This window comes from Dysidea avara, chromosome 1, assembly GCF_963678975.1.
Source record: "Dysidea avara chromosome 1, odDysAvar1.4, whole genome shotgun sequence".
Classification (NCBI taxonomy): Eukaryota; Metazoa; Porifera; class Demospongiae; order Dictyoceratida; family Dysideidae; genus Dysidea; species Dysidea avara.
The window spans coordinates 20,049,021-20,076,484 of record NC_089272.1 but is presented as its reverse complement, the minus strand read 5'-3'; the positions used below and the strand labels follow the sequence as shown (position 1 = coordinate 20,076,484).

General features: G+C 37.4%; 1 protein-coding gene across 1 annotated transcript in view; it reads left to right on the top strand.

Moving 5' to 3' along the window:
* The window catches only part of LOC136266458 (uncharacterized), a 95,443-nt gene that overhangs the window by 22,499 nt on the left and 45,480 nt on the right, over window positions 1-27,464 (top strand). The window contains exons 8-10 of the mRNA XM_066061505.1: window positions 409-549; window positions 4,249-4,388; window positions 17,208-27,459. Of these exons, the coding sequence (XP_065917577.1) occupies window positions 409-549; window positions 4,249-4,388; window positions 17,208-27,459 (10,533 nt within the window). The remainder of the gene's footprint in view (window positions 1-408; window positions 550-4,248; window positions 4,389-17,207; window positions 27,460-27,464) is intronic.

Here is a 27,464-nt window from a genome sequence, read left to right as displayed (position 1 = left end):
GCCCCACTCAGAATGGTATCACGCCAAAATTATCCTTGGAGCGAGGCTGAAAACCATGATATAGATAGAGATATTCTAGTAGAGCACTCACTCTAATAAAGCAGCCACAGTATTAGTGCAGTGTAGCAAGCTATGTAAGGATTTTTATACATTTTATCAGCTATAAATGCATAGCTGGTGAGGTGGGCAGCTATTGTCAGCTGGCTGTGACCTTTTTTTTTTTTGTCTCACCTTACCAAACCAGAACAATGTAGTACCTCAGTTCATTTCTGCCCCTGGTCAGCACCCCTCATATCAACTACTTCCTCTGCCACTGTTTTGATCACCTAGTGATTCTGAACAGTTGACGATACAAACATTAGATCTTGTTGGTAGCAAAGTTATATGTGACATATTTGATGTTTTCAGCTACCATCTGTGGGAGAAGGTACTTGGAGGACAGGTACAGAAGTCTCCATGTGACACATCATCCAATAATCCTGCTCTAGTGTTCAGCACTAGTGACCAAACAGAACTTGTAACTGTACCTCTGAATTTTACCAATGTGAGGTAAGCATGTAAAAGGTGTGCAAGTACAGTATAAATCCTATATACAGCTGAATTGCAATTGATTTATTCGTATGCACTTGTCTTTCTACACATGAAGTTTCAGCTATGTATGTACACTCTTGAAAATAAGCTAATGAGCCATTTTCTTGATAATTGATTGACTAATCAAATTTACATTTGATAAATAACTCTGTTTAGATGAAAGTTATTATGTAGCTATGTTCAATTAAATGTAATTATCAGTATAGTTTAGTGAGTTGGAATGAATTGACCCTGGGCCATGAAATTTTAAGTTTATTCCACGTAGGTTTAGAATAATAGTTCATTTTGCCTAACTAATCTCAGCCAATGCTTTCTATGCTCCAAAAATATTTTATGATGTAGCTACAACATACTCTCTTTCCAGCAAACTGCTAACAATTTTTATCTACCAAAATTGGCTAATATTATAGAGTACCTAATTGCTCAGTTATAATATTACTCGGCTTTTTTCAGTAGCCATGGCTCTATGCTTATTGCTACAACTTCATTTCTGCTTGTGCACCACAGTTGCTGTAGCTCATTATTATTTGGTGCACCTGATTTCTGCCGACCTGGGTCAGATGCAGCTTTGGGAACAAGGGCCAACCCTGTAAAAGCTGCCATAATCACTGTAGGTTTTGCTTTTATTGATGTACTGAATTCTGTTATGAAATTGTGTAGTGAAGATCTTTAGCCTTTCAGAACTTGAACTCAGTCACGACAGTTTAAAATTTTTACCATTAAAAACAGCATTCAAGATCAAAAAATCTGCTGTAGCCCATATACACACATATTTTTCAAAAAATTATTTCAGAAATCAGGTTCGTGTTGTTCTCAAAATATTTGTAAAATTTTGTTAATTTATCACTGATGATACTACTAAAACTTTGATAGTAATCTATTTACCATGTGGTTCCATAAGAAGTTTTATGATGCAATGTTGAACTTGTGTATGCTGACCAGCAATTACAATAAATTCCAGATATGTGAAATAACAAATTAAACACAGTTCCAACCTCTTCTTTATATACACATGTGAATGCTTAAGCTACGTTTGGGATCACCAAGTTGCTCTTAATGTCAACAGTTAGTAGCTTGCAAAACCTTATGATTCCATCTTAAACATCATCCCTATGCAAAACAGGCTTCCTACTACAAACTTACAAATACAAGCTATCTGCATACACAGTTGCACTTCAAAATAATATACAACCAGATTTTACAAATCCGATCCAAATTGCACATCAGGCAAAATCAAACTAACACCTCCAGTGGATAGCTACATTATTGTACTAGTAGTTTTGACACTCAGTACCACTCAAACTACTCAAGGGTGGTTTCAACAGATGTCTTTTCTGGGTGGTGTGTAGAGCTCGAGTGGCAGTTTTAGGCCTTGTGAAGGACCTGGCTTGGCAAGAACCAGTGGTTTACTGGTGGACAGCCTGATAATGTTGGCCAGACATTTTTCTGTGGATTTTGCTACATATCAGCCACTAAGAAGCCAGCACAGCCCTGTAATCTTGTCTCTGGACTCCACTCATGGTCTGCCTCCATTTTGAGGTCTAGCCCTTGCCCACCCTGCCACCCCTTTGTGAACATTCGTGGTACTACTTTGCTTGTCCAACTGCTCAGATTTTCTATCGTATTTGGCGGGAAACTCTACAAGCAGCTACAAGTACTGGAAGTGGCCTGAAAGGTAATAGATTGATGCATCTTTGTGTAAATTTCATGTGCGTGCTTAATATCCTTAGAGAGTTATGCTGGCTTGAATTCTTTAAAACTGTTTATCTCGAAACTTCTAGTGTGCAATTTGGATCGTATTTTAAAAATCCAGTCACGCATTAACATGTTGGTTGCTGTGGTCCATCCCTGGTAGTAGTGACTAGTGGCAACCGCCACCATTTATTGAGGATTCTATTACACATATGTGCTTATATATATACAGTTATTTGCCTAGCTATCCACCCTTCCACTGCACCAAGCTCTATCACTGCCTACTTTTCCCCAATGCTAAGTACATAACTTTTCCACAATGCCAGTAGCATACGTAAAACAATACACAACAATCAGCAAGAACACAATGATGCCATAATAGCAAATGAGATTATATATGCATGACATTATGCATAACATGACAATATATAGATTATAAAGAGAATGAGTTTGGATGAATAGCAGGCAACTGAGGAAATCATAGGGCTGGCAGTAAGCTCTTCCATAAACAGGGTAGATGAATGAACATAGCATTTGCAACTTAGCATTGTCAGGAAAACAAGTGCTGATAGCAAACTGCTAAGACATGTCAAACCGCAGCAATTGATGACTAGCAACCAAAAATGACAGACAAAGCTATGTCACGAACATCAATGTTGGCATAAATTGATTACACTTTACAGCTACATAACTAGCATCTAATTCACTCAAATTCCTCCAAATTTCCCCCCAGTTCCCGAGCTTGCCTTTCTCCACATATAATAAAAATTATGGTAGTACATACAGTAATATTATTGTAGCTAGTTAGAATAACTACACATAGCACAGATGTGCATGAAGCAGATGACACATCCAGATGGTATTCAGCAAATTACGACCATACTAAATTAACATGCAACTAAGTGAGCCTATATGTGTACCAATAGCTGTAAGCAACATGCTACAAGCCTGTATGCAGGGAAGCAGAGTTGTTGCACAACCAGCAGAGACTAATACATGAGTACCTATGAGTATAAAGGAGCATGCAAATATAGCATGAGCATAAAGGAGTGAACAAATATACTACACAGCAGGCCTGCAAATGGTTGTATGTAAGTGTTAGCTACCTGTATGCAGCACATGCATTAGTGAGCATAAAGTGAGTCTGCAAATAGCAACAGCCACTGCTATGCACTGCAATTTTTTGTGAAAGCATGTAAGCAGAAAATAAGGCCAAGCAAAGTTGATCACTAGTTTCCCGTTTCCGCCCGCGTGCTTTTGTAGAAGTGCCACAAAATTTTCATTATAATGGCTATTTCCACTGCATGGATTTTCAAATATTTACCAATATTTTCATTATTGTAATAGTGGGTTTATTTTAGTGTTTTCTTCAAGGTTTGGCCATAATGAATAATGACCTTCCGCCCACATGATATTTTGAAAATGTTGAAACAGGAAACTAGCAATCAACTTTGCCTGGCCTAAACATAAGTACATAAGCAGCAGCAACAGTTGTATTTGAATACAGCAAAGTGCTATACATACAGACATTGATAAAGCACCAGTCAACATGCAACTAGAGCTAAAGAGGTTACATACATAGTATATAAGCCTGCAATGATGTAAGACATTGGTTATAACTTTATACTCACTGATCGCTTGAATGTCTTCTCCTGTTAGCCCCCATTAGAAACTCAACAAAAAATGCAAGTTAAATGCTTCTTTGCACCTTACGGTACTTATGAAATACAGCATATAGTGTTGTATACCAAATTCAACCATGGGGCCACAAAATTGCAGAAACTTGCAGAAACGTTGAGGGCATAGAAGACAACCAAATCCATGTGATAACATGTATTCACCTGTGTACCCACTGATGCTTCAAAATTCACTTTACTATCTTGAAAATACCATGTCTTATATGTGTTGGTCATGTTAATCATGTTTTTGTGTGTACTACACTTAACTTACATGTGTCTCTTGTAGGTTAATAACTTTTGATCTTCAGATCTTCAATGTATTTCTCAATAATTTATGCTACATGTTGAGCAATGGAGATGTTATTTTGTCATACCGTCTTGGAGCAAATGGACAATGGAAGATCTTAAATAGCTATGCCTCAAATGGTAATGCAATATTTTTGGGGATCTCAACAATAGATTAAATGTTATCATCACTATATCTGCATTTATGCAAGTACTGCATATAAGGAAAATTTTCATTTGAGTAGGAGTCAAAAACTATGAAACAAGGGAGGTCATTTATACCTAAAACTATACTAGTGGGTATTTAATTCTACTTCAGTCATGTACAACCTGTCAAAATAGCATAGCCATGACTGAAGTAGGGATTAAATATCCACCAGTATACAGCTGCAGATAAGATATCAAATGTAAATTTTTAATTTTGTTTACTTACCATTAAAATGCATATAACAACAAGGAAAAGAATGACACCAGACATAAATTATCTGCCAACTGAGGGTAGGTAAAAACAGTGGACCCGCAGAAATCCAACTCTGCTTGGAATTTTATACACTTCACAATATTCTATACTTGTACCATAGATTTTAGAGGTGCGTAAGCGCTTACGCGCCTCTAAAATCTATCCTTGTACTAAGTACCTTTGCAAGGTAGTCTTGCATGGCCAATCCACTTTTTCTCCCCTCGCGGCGTCTCGCACGATGTTTACACCAACTAGAAATTATAAAAAGTGACTGAAGCTGACTGCATTTATAGACCACTGCACAGTAAGCACTATATGATACTAGTCTATTATGCCGCCTAGCTACTAGAGTAGTTCAGGAACATTTTGCAAATGCACCATGACGTATGAAGAGCTGTTGGAACTTGCTTAGCTTGGCGTAACTGATAATTGTTCGCCTTCTGCACAATGAGCATGCTAGTCTATTATGTCACGTGCACCTAAAGTTTAGGAACATTGTTATAGTATACTATGATGATCATAACACACGTACATACTAAAAACTACAACATACTACTACTTATTACCTAACTATATACTTATTACTACCTATACGTACTTAACTTAACCAATGTCAAAGTCAGGAAATTCGTCCTCAGCAGTAAGCGAATACTGGCGGAGTATAATTTTTGCATTGTACCTCCACAAAGTCACAGACAGCTGCTGGAGAAGTTGGCGCCTAGCAAACTTTCGAGGTAAACCGTTTCTAACAGTTGTTCTGTCAGCTATGGATCCTAAAATTGATAGGGCATATGGTGACCAAATACCAAAGGTCTCACATACAAGAGGGATAAAATCTCCTCCATTATCATTCACAATGTCCTGGTATTGGTTGTCCTTAGCTATCTCACCAACAGCAGCGGCCACCCCAGCCTGAGAAGAAGCAGAAGATATGACAGCAGACTGAGTGGTACTCCTGACGGAGAGATCAAAATAGGCAGGATGACCAAGATGAAAGTCAGGGTGGTATATGTCGCCAGGACGAGATCGATCAGATGGAATGCCTTGCTCCCTAAGAACACCAGGGTGATCTTGGAGCAAGGCATGGTGTACAACAGACACTAAAGCATTATGGGACCATGAGAGCACCCCAGCAGATGATCACCAAACTGGTCAATGACAGATAGACAAGTACAGAGTGGTAAAGAAGGGAACAAAGGAATGCCAAGCCACAAACGTAAAGCTATAGTAAAATCGTGAGGAGGAATAGCTAGACCCAAAGCAGGCTGTGGAAGTGCATTAAGCCAACCACTGCTGGTGCCAGAAGAATGTGATAAAGCACGCAGGTGCCAGAAACATTGTGCAAACAAATACGGAAAATAGCGAGTGACCTGTAATTAATCCAGTCAGCTTCAGACATTTTTTTCAGAGGCGCTTATAGTTTCTAGTTGGTGTAAATATCGTGCAAAACGCCGCGAGGATGGATTGGCCATGCACAACTGCTTGCAGAGGTATCTAGTACAAGTATAGAATACTGTGAAGTGTAAAAAGTTCCAAGAAGAATTAGATTTCCGTTGGTCCCCGGGTCCCCTGTTTTTACCTACCCCCAACTGAATGCATGCCATGATTATCAAATACTTAAAAGCTATGTGCCCATTCCGCCTTGTTTTCAGCTATGTTCCACCTATTGTATAGTGTCACAAATGAAGAGTAGTATAAGAAAAATGTCTCTGCAATCACTCCAGTCACTAGGGAAACTATGGTAAACTCTCATGATAGCCATAGAAGTTATGCGTTATTGCAAATCAACGCTTGTGTAGTAGTAGTGAAAGAAATGGAGTACAGAGGAGAAGAAAACTATTGTACATGCATTGTAGCTGTGCAGTTGTCAAAAGCATAATATTATATCTCAGGCTGAAGCAATGTCAAACAGTGAAGAAACCAGGCCCATAGGCTTAACAATAACTATGCTTGGTTGAAGGCATTTGTCAGACAGTTACTCAGTAGAAATTCATAGGAACTTGTTGAGATTGCTCTTAAAGTACATTAAATTTATGTCTAACTAATATTGCCACACTGTCATGTAGGAAAGGTGTGACTGGTTTTGGGTGATATTTTTGTGTAGGAAATCCCAAACCTTAATGATCCCTATAAGCTACAATGCATTTACCATACATGGACATTACCTTTGCTCTCCTATTTCATTCTCCACTACATATTGGATGCATTAAACTCAAATTTAACTTTTTACTGCTAGAATCATGAGAATTGTTTCCTTGGATGGTAAGAGGTGCAATAGTTCCCTCTACTATCCACGGCAAAGAACCAATTATATTTTATTTTATTAAAAAAAACCCTCCCCTGGTTTATTACTTTTAAATTTTATTCAATGGCAAATCTCTACTTGTACTTGGTTACTTTTTGTTATCTCTTTTAATATATAAGCCAGACAAATAAATCTATAATTATCATCATGCATTTAATACTCTGATGCTCTAACAGCGGAAGTAGAAAATTTGAGTTCAGAAACTTATACATCTTTCTATCATTCACAAGTTTCAAGTTAAAGTCTTATAAAGCATTGCAGGGTTGGGGTTCAGCTTTATCCATTAATTCCAGCTAGGGTTATGGTTTGACTTTATCTTTAATATAGGCTAGACCATTGTTTATATTGTCTTGTATTCCAAAAATCCAGGAAGCTGACAGTTGACAGCAATAGCACAGTGGATAAGAATCTGACATATTGTGAAAAGTAGTGAGATTGAGCTCAGAATTCTCCAATTTTTGCTAGATTTTTTTTGAACATGTAAAGTTGAAGTCAAAAGTGAGCAAAAAATTCCAGGGAGGATATCTAAATGCTGTCCATGACAGTAACTATTCTATCATCACAGAATTGGGGAATTTGTTTCTGAATGGTAGATGCCATATAAGTGTGAAATATTGGTGCATCAAAATTTTTAGCATAAAACAATTGTTGGTGTTACTTTAATTTAGCAAATCCTTTAAGCAGTGTACGTACATCAGTGTTGGGGCAATTACGTACTTTCAAAAAGTAACTAGTTACATATTACATCTGTACTAGTAATAGCATGGGTAGCAGTGAAATTTGGGATAAATACCACAAGTGTTGCATTAAAAATGGGTAAAATTTCATAAGATGAAGCCAAGTGAAATTTCCATTTTCAATGCGGCAAGAGTGGTATTTAGCCCAAATTTCACTGCTACCCATGCTATTCTGAGTTAATACCATACTTGTACTTTGGTTGCCAAGCTGCAGTTGCTAGGGTCTGGTTTCTACAGCTCAAATGGAAAATCAAATCAAAATAACCCGTAGCAACCATCATCATGGTAACCTTAGCAACCGTTGCCATGGAGACCATTTCTAAGGTAATAAACATTTTAGGCCATAACAATCATACCTTAGTAACCATTGCTAAAGCAACTGCACTACATACTCTAGCCAATGAAATTGCAATTACAACTTTTCACTGCTACCAGTGAAATTTGGGATAAATTTCACTGCTGCTATTAGGACTTTTGTATGGGCAGTGAAACACGTATGGTATTATACTTGCAACTGAACTATTTAGTTATAGTTAAAGTAACTATAATAATATTACATATTATATGTGACCAGATTTTACAAAACCAATACAAATTGAACATCAGGCAAAATCAAACTAACACCACCAGTAGATAGCCACACTATCGTACTACTAGTTTTGACACTCAGTACTACTCAAACTACTCAAGGCTGGTTTTTAACAGATGTCTTTTCTAGGTGGTGTAGAGATCTCAAATGGCAGTATCTGCCTTGTGAAGGATCTGGCTTGGCAAGAATCAGTGGTATGCTGGTGGATGGCCTAATAATGTTGGCCAGATGTTTTTTCTGTTGATTTTGCTATACATATCAGCCACTAAGGAGCCAGCACAGCCCTGTAATCTCGTGTCTGGACTTCAAACATGGTCTGCCTCCATTTTGAAGTCTATCTCTTGCCCTCCCTGCCACCCCCACCTTCCATCCCTTTGTGAGCACTCGTGATACTACTTCGCTCTTCCAACTGCTCAGATTTTTTATCGTATTTGGCGGGAAACTCTACAAGCAGCTACAAGTACTGGAAGTGGTCTGAAAAGTAATAGATTGATGCATCTTTTGCGTAAATTTCATACGCGTGCTTCCTATCCTTGGCAGGTTATGCTGGCTTGAATTCTTTAAAACCATTTATCTTGAAACTTCTAATGTGCAATTAGGATTGTTTTTCCAAATTCCAGTCACATATTACTTTGTGTCCGCATCCTTATAAGCTGTCACATGCAACTACCACCTTATCACTTGGCATGATTGTGGACAATGTGTAAATCTTGGTTATATTTGTAAGAAGCTGGTGAATAAGCTTCATTTATTAATTCAAGGTGGCTTTGTTACTTCATTGTAGCTAAGCATTGCTTAGTGGTTTACTAACGAGATCAATAACTTTGTTACTTTTAGTAATAAAATTTCTTAATATTAGACTTATTACAGTAACTTCATTACTTGGTAACATGTTACATTTGTAAGTGAAGTAACTTTACTGGTTTTTATAGCATATTTCGTTATATAGTATGCTTTAAATTCCCTAATTAAAGTCACCACCAAAATTTTCATAAATGTAGTAGTGTGGATCTACAAATGATTGTCTACTGATTATTATCAGCTAATGAACTATTGTGTAAAAGGCATACCTTGGGCCAAAACAATGTCACACAGTTTAGAAAATGGTATGTTAGCAATGCTCTGAAGTTTGATTAAAATAGAAGTTCCTTATTCGCAAAGAGACTCCACCACAAGTCTCTTAGTACTAAGAGACTCGTGGCTAACCACATTAGTTAATTATCGGTTATCCACACCAAGAATTTATTGTTAACTGCTATAGTATGTTCACGTTGAGCTGAACCCTGAAAAACAGCTAAAAATTAAAAGTGGATTTTTTCTCAACAAAGTTAACATTCCTGCCAACCAGATGATTATTGTTAACAGCAAAGGTGTCAACAACAGACACGTATGGTTTGGCTCCATTACAAGTTCGGGAAAGGGCGTAAATATAGCTACTGATGGATATGTGCAGAGTGGTAATATAGCTCATATAGCTCATATAGCTCACGTAAATATAGCTACTGATGGATATGTGCAGTCATGAGACCATTACTATTGAGTGCAAAAAGTGTGTAGAATTAACACAAAAGCATACAAAGACTAGCTAATTACAAACTACCTCACTGATTATAATAAACTTAACTACTTACAAACTACCCCTACTTAACTACAAGACATTCATTTCTCTAATTCTGATGTCCTTGAACTGCTCACAGCCCTGGATGTCAGTAAAGCATGCAGTATTGACAGCTTCAGTCCAAAAATTTTAAAGTATTGTGCCCTACCATTACTTCAAGTGATTTGCCACCTTTTTCTTACAAGGTTATCATGCAGCACCATACCCCAAGACTGGCGCACCCACTGTGTGATCCCATATATAAATTTGGAGACAAGACTTCTGTTTCCAACTACAGACCCATTTCACTGTTGTGTATTCTCTCCAAAGATTAGTGTATGACAATATTATTGATCACATACAGAAACTCTCCACTAACTATCAATTTGGTTTTCTTCCCAAAAGATCTACATTACAACAACTGTTGGTATTTGCTAAAAATGTTTTAGAGCCTAAATGTGAAGTTGATGTCGTGTATATGGATTTTCGAAAAGTGTTCGATACTGTTTCTCACTATCATTTTTTTACAAAAACTATGGGCTGTTGGAATAACAGGAACAGTTTGGAAGTAGTTCCAAGCGCATCTGAAGCAACAATACCAATGCGTCAAGGTTGGGGACTTGTTTTCAGATCTATGTAATGCTTTATCAGGATTTTCCCAGGGAAGTGTCCTTGGATCCTTACTGCTTGTCATTTTCATCAACGATTTACCTGAACACATTCAATTTGCAATTCCCTTCACCTTTGCAGATGACACCAAGTGTTTATGTAACATTAGATCTCCTGACGACACTGAGAAATTACAAACAGATATCAATAATGCCTTCATCTGGAGTACTACATCAGAACTACTTTTAATTATTCCAAATTCATTCATCTTCGCTTCTGGGCCAAAGAATCATTAGACCATTCAATTTATAGCATTAATGGACAGCCCATCCCTCATTTATCACACCACAAAGATCTTGGGGTAATATTCCCATGTGACTTCAACTGGATGGCCCACTATTCATCTATTTCTGCATAAGCTTATAAAACTCTAGGTCTTATCAGGAGAACTTTTAAAACCAATTGTATGGAAGCCAAGAAAAATTTGTACATCTCATTAGTAAGATCCCAAATAATCTACTTTTCACAAATATGGAGACCACAATTAATGAAAAGACATAACATCACTAGAATGCATACGGCGAAGAGCAACTAAGTATACTTTAAATGAATGCACCTCTACCCATAAATCCAGACTGGAACAACTAAACCTCCTTCCACTAATGTACACCTATGAAATAAATGACCTTATGTTCTTAATAAATTCATTGAAATTGCCATCAGACAACTTTGAAATCAGAGACCATATTACCTTCATCAGTAACTCTACCAGATCAGGGACACGTCACAAGCTAACCCACCCTAGAACAACATCAGCGGTACAGCATCACTTTTATTCAATAGAATTGTACAACTTTACAACTATTTCCCAGCTAAAATTTCATTACCAACTAACACTATCAAACACCAATTAATCCAACACCTATGGGCTCATTCTTCCAATAATTTCAATTCTGATTGAGCACTTTTCACATCCTTTGTCCATGTCATCTTTGCTCCAGCGTGCCTCTCTCCCTTAACTTCAATGAACTGTAACTAAAATTGTTTACTTTTTTTTTCACCTTGGATGTCAGCACCTATTTCTGGCATACCTTCAGCATGCAATTTTGACTTTTGCTTGCACGCATGCTGTAAAGCTAAATAAATAAATAAATAAAACAAATAAACTACATTATAAAACCTAAACAAAATCTATAGTGCCCTTCAGCAAAGATCATAGTGTCTGAGGACCATTTTAGCATTGAATTCCATAAAGTCACTGATAACCATTGCAACACTATTTGAAAATGGCACGATGTGGGGTGAGAGTTTGCTCAGTATCTTGACAGGATGAGTGGGTAGTTGAAGATGGAGTGATTTCTGCTCAAAATTTCCCATCCAGTTGGTCGCCATGTAACTACGTATATGGGTGTACAGCTTACTGCCGCAGAATGAGGCGCCTAGTTTCACTGCCAGCCCTTCGTCCAGAAAAAGAAGCCAAGAGTGAAAAGCCAAGAAATGCTAATGATTATTTTATGAAGATTGAATTGTGATATAAGTGTGCCGGTTTAGAATCAAAGCAGGTTTGTCAGGAACTTACTAGCAATACCTGATCATTGCTTACCATCACCAACTCCCCTACACCCGTGCTCAACATCCTCTCAAGCTAACTCAATTGCAAACAAGAGTTGATGTGTACAAATACTCCTTCCTCCCTCAAACAATTATTCAATGGAACTCCCTTCAAATTCCTAACATCGACGCAATAGATCTCAAAACATTTAAGAATGCTGTAAGTAATATAATAATGTGATTGCAATACTCATTAGCATGTTTCCCCTAGTGGGATTTGCTAATTAACAATAATAATAATAATAAGGCACCTGCCATACACATGATAAACACCAACTGTCAGCACACGTGATACATAGAACCCACAATCATTTCTCTACAAAACGATACAAATGCTATGCTGTACTGTACATGTAGTTTTGTGCTTTAGTTAGGCTGAGAAACTATAGGTAACTACTCAAGCCATGCATTTTCAATAACATCTGTAAAATGTATGTGTAATGTGATCATCCAGAGATTGCATGAGTAACTAATACAGTTAAAGTTGGTCCAGCTCCAGACCATTGGTCTGGCTGAGGTCTGACCAACCGGACTGTCTCCTCCGGCCTTGCCAAACCTTTATGATACCTGTTACCATGCTGTACGATACTAGTAGCGTGGTTATGAAAAGGCACACTACACTTTAAAATTAATTCTGAGTGAATGTTTGGTGAAAAAAGGAGTGTATAATGTTAACCACAGAACCAAGCAACACACTGCAACTGGGCTGCTTTTTGCACACTGAAAAAAATTGGATTTGACCAACTAGGGGCATATGTAGCACATGTGTATAACAGGCCATGCAATATGAAATAATGCAATGCATCGCAATCACGATAACTGTACTTCAATGCATTTGCATCAGTAGCACATAGCTATCTACATATTTGCAATTTCTCAGTGTACAATTAACAAATGTATCATGAACCACGATAGTGGGTTCATAATAGGGATCGCCCATGTTTTTTGCAAAAATCCTAATAAAACGCACACCTAAAAACCATCTTGAAAAGCATCCTTCAACTCAAAACAACCCTCTAGTGGTTCTTTGCAATGAGTATTGGTCCACTAGTAAGTATCAAGTGAAAAGGAAGCAGTATGTGTATTTCAGACAATACTGAAATTTGCCGGTTTGTTCATCATGAACCACGATAGTGGGTTCATAATAGGGATCGCCCATGTTTTTTGCAAAAATCCTAATAGAACGCACACCTAAAAACCACCTTGAAAAGCATCCTTCAACTCAAAACAACCGTCTGGTGGTTCTTTGCAATGAGTATAGGTCCACTAGTAAGTATCAAGTGTAAAGGAAACAGTATGTGTATTCAAGTTCAGACAAAACTGAAATATGCCCGTTTGTTCATATTATTCTTATTATTCATAATATTATTATTCTTTCACAGGCATAGCGAAGTTTACAAGGAGAATCCTGGGATAAAAAGTAGCAAAGCTTACTGAATGGATCATTGTGCGTGTGCATGACCTATTTTTGATTTAGTTTAAGGATGGAAACAGTCCAAACCGGGCCGTTTCTTCTTGCCAAAACGCCAGCTGATTACGCTCGAGAAGATATACAAGATCGCACTCAAAGTTAAGTTTTTTTGGTGTGCGCTACTTGTGGCTAATAGAATCCGTCTTTATTAAACTCAGTAAGCTTAATCTGGGCTGATGACTTTGTTGCAAGGTTGTTTTTTCGCTCCGTGATTACTGTACGTGGGCGGGTTATCCAGATTAAATACTCTAATAGAGCAGTCATGTAAATACTCTAATAATGCAGTCAAGTGTATAACAACAATCCTTGCACTGAATTTGACAGCTATTAAAGGAACCAGTAATGTAAAGTGTAGTTCATATTGGGAGATTCTCAGTCTGTATGCACATTGCAATTTGATCAGTTTCATATTTGTACTGAAACGTTGACGGTGTTACTATGCAGAATGCAAAATTATAGTATTCACAACAGTCTTAATTATCAATCAAAGAAATTCATGTTAATTTGTACACATGATATTGTAGTCAATAGTGTGAGAAGATATTGCTGAGGAGATGATATGTTCCAACAACTTGCAGCAAATACTAGTCAATGATATAGGTCTATAGTTCGATGGATTAGTACACGGGACTTTCTTGTATACTGGTGTTACATATGCCCTCTTCCAGTCTGAAGGGAGTTCACCCTGATGAATAATGCAGTCAAGTATATAACAACAATCCTTGTACTGAATTTGACAGCTATTAAAGGCACCAGTAATGTAAATTGTAGCTCATAATAGGAGACTCTCAGTCTGTATGCACATTGCAATTTGATCAGTTTCATATGTGTACTGAAATGTTCACGGTGTTACTATGCAGAATGCAAAATTACACTATTCACCACAGTCTTCTTCATAATCCATTACTGGATTAGCAAAAAGTACACAAACTAGATGAATAAAAAATTGGAAATTTTAAAATGGGAATAGGGATCGCTGAAAAAAGCCACAAAACAAGAAGGGATCGCTGGGGTGGTAATGTAAACCACAATTCCCTATTTTGACTCACTTCAAAATGACGGAGCATGTAACTAAAGATTTATGACAGAGAGTCAAAATAGGGATTTGTGGTTTACATTACCACCCCAGTGATCCCTTCTTGTTTTGTGGTTTTTTTCAGCGATCCCTATTCCCATTTTAAAATTTCCAATTTTTTATTCATCTAGTATTATTATTATTCATAATATTATTATTATTATTCTTTCACAGGCATAGCGAAGTTTACAAGGAGACTCCTGGGATAAAAACTAGCAAGGCTTGCTGAATGGATCATTGTGCGTGTCCATGACCTATTTTTGATTTCATTTTAGGATGGAAACAGCCCAAGCCGGGCCTTTTCTTCTTGCCAAAATGCCATTACGCTCGAGAAGCCATACAAGATCGCGCTCAAAGTTAGGTTTTTTTGATGTGCCGGCGCTGCTTGTGGTTAATAGAATCTGTCTTTATTAAACTCAGTATAGGCCAGGAAGCTTAATCTGGGCTGATGACTTTGTTGCAAGGTGGTTTTTTTCGCTCCGTAATTGCGGGTTATCCAGATTAAATACTCTAATAGAGCAGTCATGTAAATACTCTAATAATGCAGTCAAGTGTATAACAACAACACTTGCACTGAATTTGACAGCTATTAAAGGCACCAGTAATGTAAATTGTAGCTCATATTAGGAGACTCTCAGTCTGTATGCACATTGCAATTTGATCAGTTTCATGTGTGTACTGAAATGTTGACAGTGTCACCAAGAGTTCATATTGGGGAGAGTGTCTAACTACCAGTATGGCCTGTACAAACACACTTCTACAAGTTCACTTTTGATTATATGTACACCTCTAGCCTGATTCTACTGATAACAGAGAACTGTTGATAGGTGATGGTTGGTGTTGATAAGGTCAAGCCTTTCTTCTAAGAGAAGCCTGAGGTGTTACTTGTAGCAGTGTGTTTGCTGAATGCACTCACTCTCCCCCATACAAATCTTGGTGTTACTATGCAGAATGCAAAATTACACAATTCACAAGTCTTTATTATCAATAAAAGAAATCTCATAATCCATTACTAGATTAATTAAAAAGTACACAAACTAGATGAATAAAAATTGGAAATTTTAAAATGGGAATAGGGATCGCTGAAAAAAGCCACAAAACAAGAAGGGGTCGCTGGGGTGGTAATGTAAACCACAAATCCCTATTTTGACTCTCTGTCGGTGGTAATGTAAACCACAAATCCCTACTCACTTCAAAATGACAGAGCATGTAACTAAAGATTTATGATTGAGTCAAAATAGGGATTTGTGGTTTACATTACCACCCCAGCGATCCCTTCTTGTTTTGTGGCTTTTTTCAGTGATCCCTATTCCCATTTTAAAATTTCCAATTTTTAATTCATCTAGTAGCAAATAAGGTTGACTATATAAAATATATCCACACAAAAACAGCTAAGCTGTATATAAGCTTTCAAAAAGCCTGGGTGAAAAAAATTGTGAAATCAAAGGTGGCAGCCATGAAACATGGTTGCAATGATGTGGATGATGATAAATTTTGATAATGGCTTTGTGCATGTATGGTAATTTTTTACTGGGTCGTAATCTTGAATACGTATCATTCATTTTTGCTGTTTAAGTGTTAAACATAGACACAGACTGTATATTAAAGTCTGCTTAAACAGCTGAATAAGTCCCCCTCTAACAAAGTTTAAAGACCTCAATTTTCTGCTTCTAAACACAAGAAGACTCCACAAGTGATAAAGACTTTACATCTCATATATTTATAAGTGCATGTATTTACTTGTGTGGGTAAATAATATTGAGCAGTGCATACCCTATCATCACTGAAAGTTTAGCTTCACAACTAGTGTGTGTGATATAAATCTTGTAGCTTTGTAGTAAACTTAAGCAAATAATTTTAATAGATAGAATTTATATTTTGGGGCAGATTCAGAGTTTGGCAAGAAGTACACCAGGGTAGTAGATAGCTATATGAAGCAGGGGATCTACCCCAGAAGCTAAAAATATTTTATATATTTCAGGAGTGAAAGTTTAGATGTGGAGTACATTTATACACAAATATATAAATATTAAGTATGTTATGCTTTCCTAAGTGGTCTAGTTTGATCGAGAGCTGTAGGGATGAGTGACAGTCATGAGTAGTTCAGTTATTAGCCTAAAGTAAATTGTCATACATATAGTGTAATACAAAGAACCATGTAAAATTCATTTGCAAAAAAAAAAAAACCTAGCTGGCTAAGTGTACCCATGGGTTGATACTACAGATGCAAGTTTTCATACTTAGTAATGACTATGGAAATTCTTATTAGTGTTACATGTGGTGACTGTTTTATTAGAGTATCAAACTAACTGTTTTATTAGATAACTGCTCTATTAATGTATCTCAATCTTGTATGAAATTTTTGTATTTTTGGTATATATGTTAGTGATCCTGTGCCCTCCCCCTCATTAATTAACCACTGATGTAATCTTCTGCAGATTATTTTATACGCTCACAATATGCTTTAATTGTATTACCTTATCGATGCTCTCATTTTGTTTTATAGACTATTTTAATGCCGGGAGAGTGAGCATCATGATATCTGATTGTATGCAAACTTGTGGTATACAGCTAAAGTGGCATTTTTCATCAATCGAAACAAATGCACTTTGGTGTATTGATAACATAACAATGAGTAGTAACAGCAACTCCATGCCAATAAACCGCAGAGATACTGATGAGCTAGGACAACCTAGCTATTCAATACAGAAAAGACAGGCAATTAGTGGATGCAGCTACTATTATGATAACTTTGATAACGGTACATTCAATACAGAGCTATGGTCTTCGCTATCAGGGGGAAATGTCTCTTTGACTCCATGTGGGGTTCCCAGCAATTCACATTACTGGTTGTATTTTGCTGGCTCTGGTACACAATCAGTAATCACTCAACCACTAGATTTACAAGGCTTTAGTTCTCTTACTTTTAATCTATTGTTTAGATCACGCATCAACAGATGTGGTTCTCCAACAAACAATGAAAGAATTTCTGTTGAATATAGTATTGGCAATAATGGTCCGTGGGTAACAATGGAATATTATAACTCAAGTTGCTGTACTGCTTCCACTGAACATGTACTACATCTTCCACCAGCAGCTCAAGTAAATAATGTTGTTTTACGTTGGCACCAACATACTCAAGCATCATCTAATCTGTGGGCTTTAGATGAAGTAAAGATTGGTACTGTGACTCCCCATATCCTTTATGAAGACCAGTTTACCAGTGGCTACAACTCTAGTATATGGCTCTCCATTAGTGGTGGTAGTGTGCGTCAGGTTTGTACACAAGGATTTGCACTTTATTTTACTGGAAATCAAGCTGTAACCCAGCATTTAAATCTTGAACAAGCTATAAGTTTTAGTGTAAGTTTTACTCTTGGGAGTGCCAACTGTAATGGTGCAGAATCTGGCAAAGATATAGAGGTATCATGGAGAATTGATGGTGGTGAATGGTCATTGTTGAACTTATTCCCATTTAGTTATTACAAGAATTTAAGGTACATTTACATGGGACCTTACAACAGTGCTGGGATTAGTACTGTTCAGTTTCGAATATCAACAACGGTTATAAACACATATCCTGTAGATAGTTGGTTTATTGATAATTTTAGAGTCAATACTTTCAATGAATCATCGTGTATAATGGCACCGGCAGTTGCTCCAACATCACCCTTAACACCGCCTGTATGTAACTCATATTCAGATAATTTTGATGTTGGAAATTATAAAACCAGCTTATGGTATACTGTTAGTGGGATAAGAATCTTGTATAGACCCTGCTCTTTACCATCAACACTACATTATGCAGCATACTTTTATTTTGGTTCCAGGCAATTAATCACCCAAATGCTTGACTTGAGGGGAGTAGAATTTATTACCTTTTACTCACGTGCTAGTATAAATCAAAATGGTGGTTGCACCACTTCTACAAATTCAAATATGACTGTAAGCTATAGCATTGCTGGCAGTTCCATATGGAAAACTCTGCAAGAGTATACTAGTGCGTGTTGTAGATATGGTAGTTCCTTGACTCTTTATCTTCCAGTTGAAGTACAGACTACTTTGATACAATTAAGATGGCAGCATTTTCCAGGCAGCCCAAATGAAATTTGGATAGTGGATAATGTACAGATTGGTGAGAGTGTTGATACTGTTTTGTATCAAGATAATTTTGCAACCAGCGTAAGCTCCACTTTGTGGTCATCAGTGTATGGGAGCAATGTAACTGCATCACCATGTGGCACAGTGGATGAAGGTAATGCCCTCTATTTCCCTGGAGAGGGAATAAGAGAAGCCATCACACAAATGTTAGATTTGCGTCAAGCAAATTACATAAGCTTTTTTATGACTGTTAGTTGTAATAGATTGGAAGTTGGAGAAACTGTTGAAATATCCATCAGAGCTGATCATGGTTCTTGGAGGACATTGCAAAGCATCAGTAACATTCAAAGTAAATACATTTACATAGATATACCAGGAGATATGAAAGTGCAATCAGCACAACTTCGTTGGATGCAAAATATTCAAGCATTAAGAGATTATGATGTATGGGCCATTGATAGTATTAAAATACACAGTACCAATCCCAGGACAGTTTGTTCTACTGCTTGTATTTCTGATAACTTTGACTTGGGTACATATGACACATCAGTATGGAGTATCATTAGTGGTGCACAAGTTGCAACACCACCATGTAGCACTAAAACATCCAGTATGGCATTACATTTCAACCAAAATTCTACTAGACAAGCTGTAACACAACCTTTGGATTTGCGTGGAATGTATGCTATTGGCTTTACTCTGCAAATTATAATGCATAATCAAGTATGCTATGTATATTATGGGAATAATGATGTTGTTGTGTATTATTCTACCAATCCAGGATTTGGCTGGGTCGAGATTAAATCATTCAGAAGTACATTGTTTTTAGTTGAAACTTATGTGACAATTCCACTTCCTATTGAGGCAAGACGTCAGTCGATTTTCATACGAATAGCACAACCAAGTTATACTAGCACTATTTCACAATGGTCTTTAGATGACTTTGGTATATATTCTCCAGACCAGTGTCCTCCATCGTTAGTATTGAATGAAAATGCAACTACAGTAATGCCACCAACACCTACTCCACTTTCACCAAACAATTTAGCTTGTAATTACTATTGGGATGATTTTAATACTGGCTCATATAAAGATAACTTATGGTCATCTTTTAATAGAGCATATGTTATGTTGCCGAGATGTAGATCCTCTGTAATTCATCAACATGGTGTATCTTTTCAGACCGGTGCTAGTAGCATAACAACACATGCACTGAATTTACAAGGAGTAGAAGCGATTAGTTTCTATCTCAGAAGTAGTAGTAGTGATTGTTATCCCCTTTATATTAAGGGTGCCATAGTTTTGTCATACAGACGTAGTATTAATGAAAATTGGTATACATTAGAACGTTTTGAGCAAAGCTGCTGCATTGATGGTAGAAATATTACAGTTCACATTCCTCCTTCTATACGGACTTCATCAGCACGCTTGAGTTGGTCCACTGCATATCCATATGCAACTAGACATCCTTACTGGGAATTGGATGACATTCAGATTGGTACATTTGTGCAGACCAAGTTGTATGGGGATGATTTTAGTAATGGCTATGATCCATCTTTGTGGTTAATGATTGTAGGAGGCTATGTCAGATTTCCTTCTACTTATTGTGGTGAAGCATACTCTGGAAATGCATTGATCTTTTCTCAAGCTGGAAATAGAGAAGCTATTACAAAGTACTTAGATTTGACTTATGCTACAAGCCTTAGTTTTTATATAAGGACGAGATCAGCTAATTCTTTTCGTTGTAATCAACCTGAACAAGGTGAAGGTGTTCGGCTATCATATAGGATAAATAATAATGATTGGATAGTTTTACAGACATTCAGTTACTCATTGCAATCCTATGTATATATTGAAATTGAAGAAATGCTACAAGTGAATGGTGTGCAATTTTGTTTCAAGCAGCAAGTTTTAGGTTCAGTTTCATATGATGTGTGGTCAATTGACCATTTTTTCATTCATAGTACACAAAAAGACACAAAATGTTCACTGGCTTGTTATTCAGATAATTTCAATTCAGGGTCACTTAATTCAGAATTATGGAGTTCAGTAGTTGTTGCATCAGTTACCATACCACCATGTAGTGATGATCACCATGGCAACTCTCTGTATTTCACTGATGGTGGAACACGTGAAGCAGTCACTAACAGTCTTGACCTTCGTGGACTATATGCTATATCATTTACACTACAAATTGGATCATTTGATAATGACTGTGATCAAGCTGAAGCTGGGGAGAATGTTGTATTGTATTATTTAACTACAGATAATTCAAATTGGGTAGAACTAGAAGTCTTCAATGCAACTGCTTACACAAGAGCTACCAGAATAACAGTACCGGTTCCACGAGTAGCAAGGGTACAAGGTGTAACATTACGTTGGGCTCAACCTCAACATTCTGGTACACTAGAAGATACCTGGTTCATAGATGATATTGGTGTGTACTCTCCAGATGAATGTCCACCAGTGGCTTATCAAACACCAGAGACACCACAGAACCCACTAACCATTCCTTCTGCAAATTTGCAAAATAGCAATTTACAATGTAATTACTATTTTGACAGTTTTGATGATGGATCATTTAAAACTAGCCTCTGGCAAGCTATAAGTCAAGTAACAGTTTCTGATAGACCATATTTCGGCAGAATGTTTGTAGCAGTGTTTAGATATCAGTATAACAATTTTCCACGGCAATTGGTAACAAAATTACTCGATTTAAGAGGAGTGGAGTTTGTTAGCTTTTTTTATGCAATTTCTGGACACTCTACTTATGCACCATTGTGTGTGCAATACAAAGTTATTTCATGGACTACCCTTGAATGCTATTATAGTGGTGTTACATCTACCAACATGTACCTTCCATCAGAAGCTAGGGTCAGTGGTGTTCAACTGAGATGGATTGGATCTACGAATCCTTATGGTGGTAGAAACAATGATTATTATTTGGATGATGTAGAAATAGGTGAAGCTGTGCACACCATTTTATATCAAGAATCCTTCACTTATCAATTGCATTCTTTGCTGTGGTCATCAGTTGTAGGTGGCACAGTGACTACACCAACATGTGGTGCATTGGATGCAGGAAATGCTTTGATTTTTTCAGCAGATGGAACAAGGGAGGCTACCATGCAGTTTCTGGACTTGAACCAAGCAACTGCTGTAAGCTTTTATATAAGTGCAGGTTGTGATGGATTAGACCATGTTGAAACCATTGAACTGTCTATCAGAGCTGGTCATGGTCCTTGGAGAATGCTAGAAAGTATAAGCAATGTAAATAGAACTTACTTTTATGTAGATATACCGGAAGACATGAAGGTTCACTCAGCACAGCTTAGATGGATGCAAAATGTACCAGCAATAAGTGGATATGATGTATGGGGTATTGATAGCATACAAATACATAGTGTAAACTCAAAAACTGTTTGCTCTACTGCATGTATTTCTGACAATTTTAACTCTGGCACTTACAATGCATCTGTTTGGAGTACCATTTATGGAGCTCAAGTTACAGTACCACCATGTAGTACTAGGTCATCAGGTATGTCATTGTATTTTAACCAGAGTGGTGCAAGACATGCCATTACTCATCCACTTGATTTGCGAGGAATGTATGCTGTTAGTTTTTATTTACAAATAGTACAGTACAATGATTTATATTGCTCATCATCTAATCAAGATTATGTCACAATACATTATTCACTTAATCTTGGTGATTCCTGGATTGAAATTAAAACATTTGTAAGTTATGCATTTTTAGTAGAAACTTATGTGACAGTTGCGCTTCCCATAGAAGCTAGAGATCAGCATGTTTCTATACGAATAGCACAGCCAACCTACACCAGTGGTGTGTGGTCACTCGATAATTTTGGTATATACTCACCAGATCAGTGTCCTCCACTGTCAGCAACAGATACAACCACAGTCATCCCACCAACTCCTACACCTGTTGAATCCAACAATTTTGCTTGTAGTTACTATAGGGATGATTTTGATGGTGGACTCTTTAATAGTAATTTGTGGTCATCCTTTACAGGTGTAGATATCGTCTATTCACCTTGTGGACTTTTTCCAATGCAAACATATGGTGTACGGTTTGTATATGATGTAAGAGAGCTGGTGACGCAGGATTTAGACTTGCGAGGGGTGGAGACCATTAAGTTTTCTCTTGTTACTGGTAATGGCATCAATGGTTGTTTTCAACCTCCAGACAATGGTGGTGTTTATGTATCCTATAGAGTTAGTGGCAGCTCATTGTGGAGCACTTTGGAATACTTTGTTCCAGACTGTTGCATAAATACAAAAAATGTGACTATATATATTCCTGTTGCTGCACAATTATCATCAGTGCAACTTAGATGGTCTCAGCCCACTTACGAATCGATTGGTCGTGCAGAGTGGGGTTTAGGTGGTATTCAAATTGGCACGATATTTCAAACTGAACTATATATGGATGCTTTTACAAACAGTTATGATCCATCAGTTTGGATTGTAGTTTTAGGAGGTAGTGTAATAGCACCTCCTTGTGGTGCTACCCATTCTGGTGGTGCATTGTATTTTTCACATGAAGGTAAACGAGAAGCCATCACAGACTTTTTAGATTTGCGGGATGCCAAATGGTTACAATTCTACATAAGAATTGGTCATTGCAACCCAGCAGAAAGAGGTGAGGATGTCCAGCTGTCATATAGGATGAGGTACACAACTTGGACAGTTATACGAACATTTGTAGGAGGTGGTCGAAGAGATTCAGTACATGTCAATGTACCTATAGAAGATAATTTACGAGCAAATGAAGTACAGTTCCTGTTTAAACAACAGGTTATAGCTGTAGATGGGTATGATGACTGGTCAATTGACAGTTTTGTTATTTATGGCATAGAGAAAGATACAAAATGTTCACTGGCTTGTTATTCAGATAATTTCAATTCAGGGTCACTTAATTCAGAATTGTGGAGTTCAGTAGTTGTTGCATCAGTTACCATACCACCATGTAGTGATGATCACCATGGTAACTCTCTGTATTTCACTGATGGTGGAACACGTGAAGCAGTCACTAACAGTCTTGACCTTCGTGGACTATATGCTATATCATTTACACTACAAATTGGATCATTTGATAATGATTGTGATCAAGCTGAAGCTGGGGAGAATGTTGTATTGTATTATTTAACAACAGATAATTCAAATTGGGTAGAACTAGAAGTCTTCAGTGCAACTGCTTACACAAGAGCTACCAGAATAACAGTACTGGTTCCACGAGTAGCAAGGGTACAAGGTGTAACATTACGTTGGACTCAACCTCAACATTCTGGTACACTAGAAGATACCTGGTTCATAGATGATATTGGTGTGTACTCTCCAGATGAATGTCCACCAGTGGCTTATCAAACACCAGAGACACCACAGAACCCACCAGCTGTTCCTTCTTCTAACTTACCTAATAACAATTTACAATGTAATTACTATTTTGATAATTTTGATGATGGGTCATTTAAGACTAGTCTTTGGCAAGCTGTTTCTGGGAAAAGAATTTTGTCAGCTATTTGTAATTTACCACCAATGCAACATTATGCAGTAGAGTCTTACACTGGGAATGGTCTTGATACTACACTGCTTGATCTAAGAGGTGTGAGATATATAACATTTTACTTGTTCACTGGTCATGGTACTACTGGATGCCTTGGCACTAATAGCGGATGGGCAAGTGTGTCTTACAGGATTGGTAGTGACACATCATGGCATTCTCTGGAGTCTTTTACACGTACCTGCTGTATTAATGGTGCTACTATAATGTTATACCTTCCAATAGAAGTGCAGGTTAGCTCAGCTCAATTGAGATGGGAACTTGCTGGCACAGTTGTATTAGATGATGTACAAATAGGTAGTGTCATGGACACTATTCTATATGAGGACTTATTTACAAGTAATCCCAATTCTTCTATATGGTCATCAATTACAGGAGGACATGTTACCCTTCCACCTTGTGGTACAACAGATTCTGGATCTGCATTATTCTTTTCAGCATCAGGTATAAGAGAAGCAATAACAGTTCCATTAGATCTCAGGCAGGCTACTACTTTGACGTTTTATCTGAGGATTGGCTCTGATGATTCAAGCTGTGAAAATGCTGATGGCACTGAAGATATTGAGCTTTTATATAAAATTGGAGCTCAAAGCTGGACTTTAATGCAGACATATACCTCTACACTTTACAGATCAGCTCGATATATTTATGTTGTAGTAACAAATCAGCTGAAAGTTAATGGTGTGCAATTCAAAATTGCTCAAACTGTACTTGCCACATCTTCCTATGATGTGTGGTCAATTGATAGCTTTACTGTTCATAGTACAGCTCTGAGCCCTGAATGTTCTGAGGCATGCTATGTAGATACTTTCTACAATGATTATGATGCAACTCTTTGGTCTTCAGTATCTGGTGGATCAGTTGGACTACTCATGTGCATTAGTGATAATCCTTTTATTTATGGCTTGTATTTTAATGGATCTGGTGAAAGATTGGCAAGGACAAACAATTTAGACCTTACTGGGTTATATACCATTACTCTTGGCTTACAAATTGTACTGAGTGGAAATGACTGCCTTTTAGCTGCCCCAAGTGGAGAAGATGTTGTTATTTCATACTCCATCAATAATGGTACATGGTATGAAATTGAAAGGTTCAGTTCAGAAGGTTATCATCATTATACTGATGTGGTTGTGGGTCTGCCACTTGATGCACGACAGCCCAATGTGTCTATACAAATTATACAGCCACATTATATGGAAAGCATATGGATTATTAATAAGTTTGGCGTTCATTCTCCAGACAGTTGTCCACCTCGTAGTTATGCATCAAGTGTATCAAGTATGCCTCCAGCACCATTGCCATATCCCAGTCCATCAACAGTCTCAGTTTGTAACTACTATAGTGACAATTTTGACAATGGATTTTATAAAACCAGCCTATGGAATAGGGTAACTGGGGTAAGAATTGCATTGCAGCCTTGTGGTTTGTCACACATACAACATTATGGTATGGAATTTTATTCGTTTGGTAGTAGAGAGATGACAACTAATCCTATTGATTTGAGAGGAGTAGAATTCATTAGATTTTACCTAATATCTGGCACCACTAGCAATGGATGTTCTGCACCTAATATCAATGAGGGAATCTATGTAGCATATAAACTTAGTGATTCATTATCTTATGTTACACTAGAGTATTTTGTACCAAGTTGTTGCACTACTGGAACATATCTAAGACTGTATTTACCTTCAGATGCTCAGACTACATCAGTTACAATAAGATGGTACCAGTCTACTCACAGTCCATCTGAAAGTAGTGATGTGTGGATTTTAGATGATGTCCAAATTGGGTACACTGTAGATGATGTTTTCTATGAGGATCATTTCACTAATACAATCAACAATGCATTGTGGTTGTCTATTGAAGGAGCAAGTGTGCTTACACCACCTTGTGGGGTTACACACTCAAGCCATGCATTATACTTTTCTGCTAATGGAACAAGACAAGCAGTCACACAACAATTAGATTTACGTCTAGCTACTGCCCTCAGTTTTTACCTGAGAATTGGATCACATGAAGGCACATGTGAAAGTAGTGATGATATGCATGCCATTTCATTGTCATGGAGAGTTTATTTAGGCTCATGGGTACAATTAAATGCATATGGATTCTATAGAAATCCACGATATGTGCACATCAGTCTGTCTGAAAACATGAAGTCAACTGGTGTCCAGTTTCGCTTGATGCAAAACACTGTGACATCTTCTAATGTAGATGTGTGGTCCATTGATGACTTCATAGTACACAGCAAGATTGCAGATACACCATGCACACTAGCATGTTATTCAGATGATTTCAATAATGGACAGTTTGACATGGATGTTTGGTCAACTGTGGAAGGAGCCACTATTGCAATTCCTCCTTGCAGTAACCAGTACTTGGGAAGTGCACTATATTTTGCAGGAAATGGAATTAGACAGGCAGTCACCAGAGCACTAGATGTTAGAGGTTTGTATGCATTAAGTTTCTACTTACATATTGGTTCATTTGGAGGTAGCTGTGAAGCAGCCGAATCTGGTGAAAATGTTAACCTATATTATCGCTATTTTAACAGTTCCACTTGGGTAATGATGAATTCATATGATGTTACTGCTTACACTCGAGAAACAAGAATAGTCGAGCCACTGTCTCGTAGTATTCAACAACCAGGTGTTATATTCCGATGGATGCAAGTAAGCCACTCTGGAGCAGAAGATGACACATGGTCATTGGACAATTTTGGACTTCATTCTCCTAATGATTGTCCACCTGATGGGTATGGACCAAGAGTAACTGTGACTCCAATTGCACCCTCAGAGGTCACCACAAGTAGCAACCTTTTAACCTCATCCTCTGTTTCAGTTGTGCAAATTCCTGTGCAGCCAACAACAAGTTCTCAATATTCTACCACTTCACTGTCTATGTCATCACTAGTGATATTCTCCTCTACAGTTGTAGAGACAAATTCTGTATCTTCAACAATGTCTGTAATAATGTCATCTATTTCAATTATGGAACCAACTCCAACAGCATCTCTAATACCCGATAGTTGTGCTGAAAATTATGATCCACTTAACAATGGAGTGTACAGGTGGG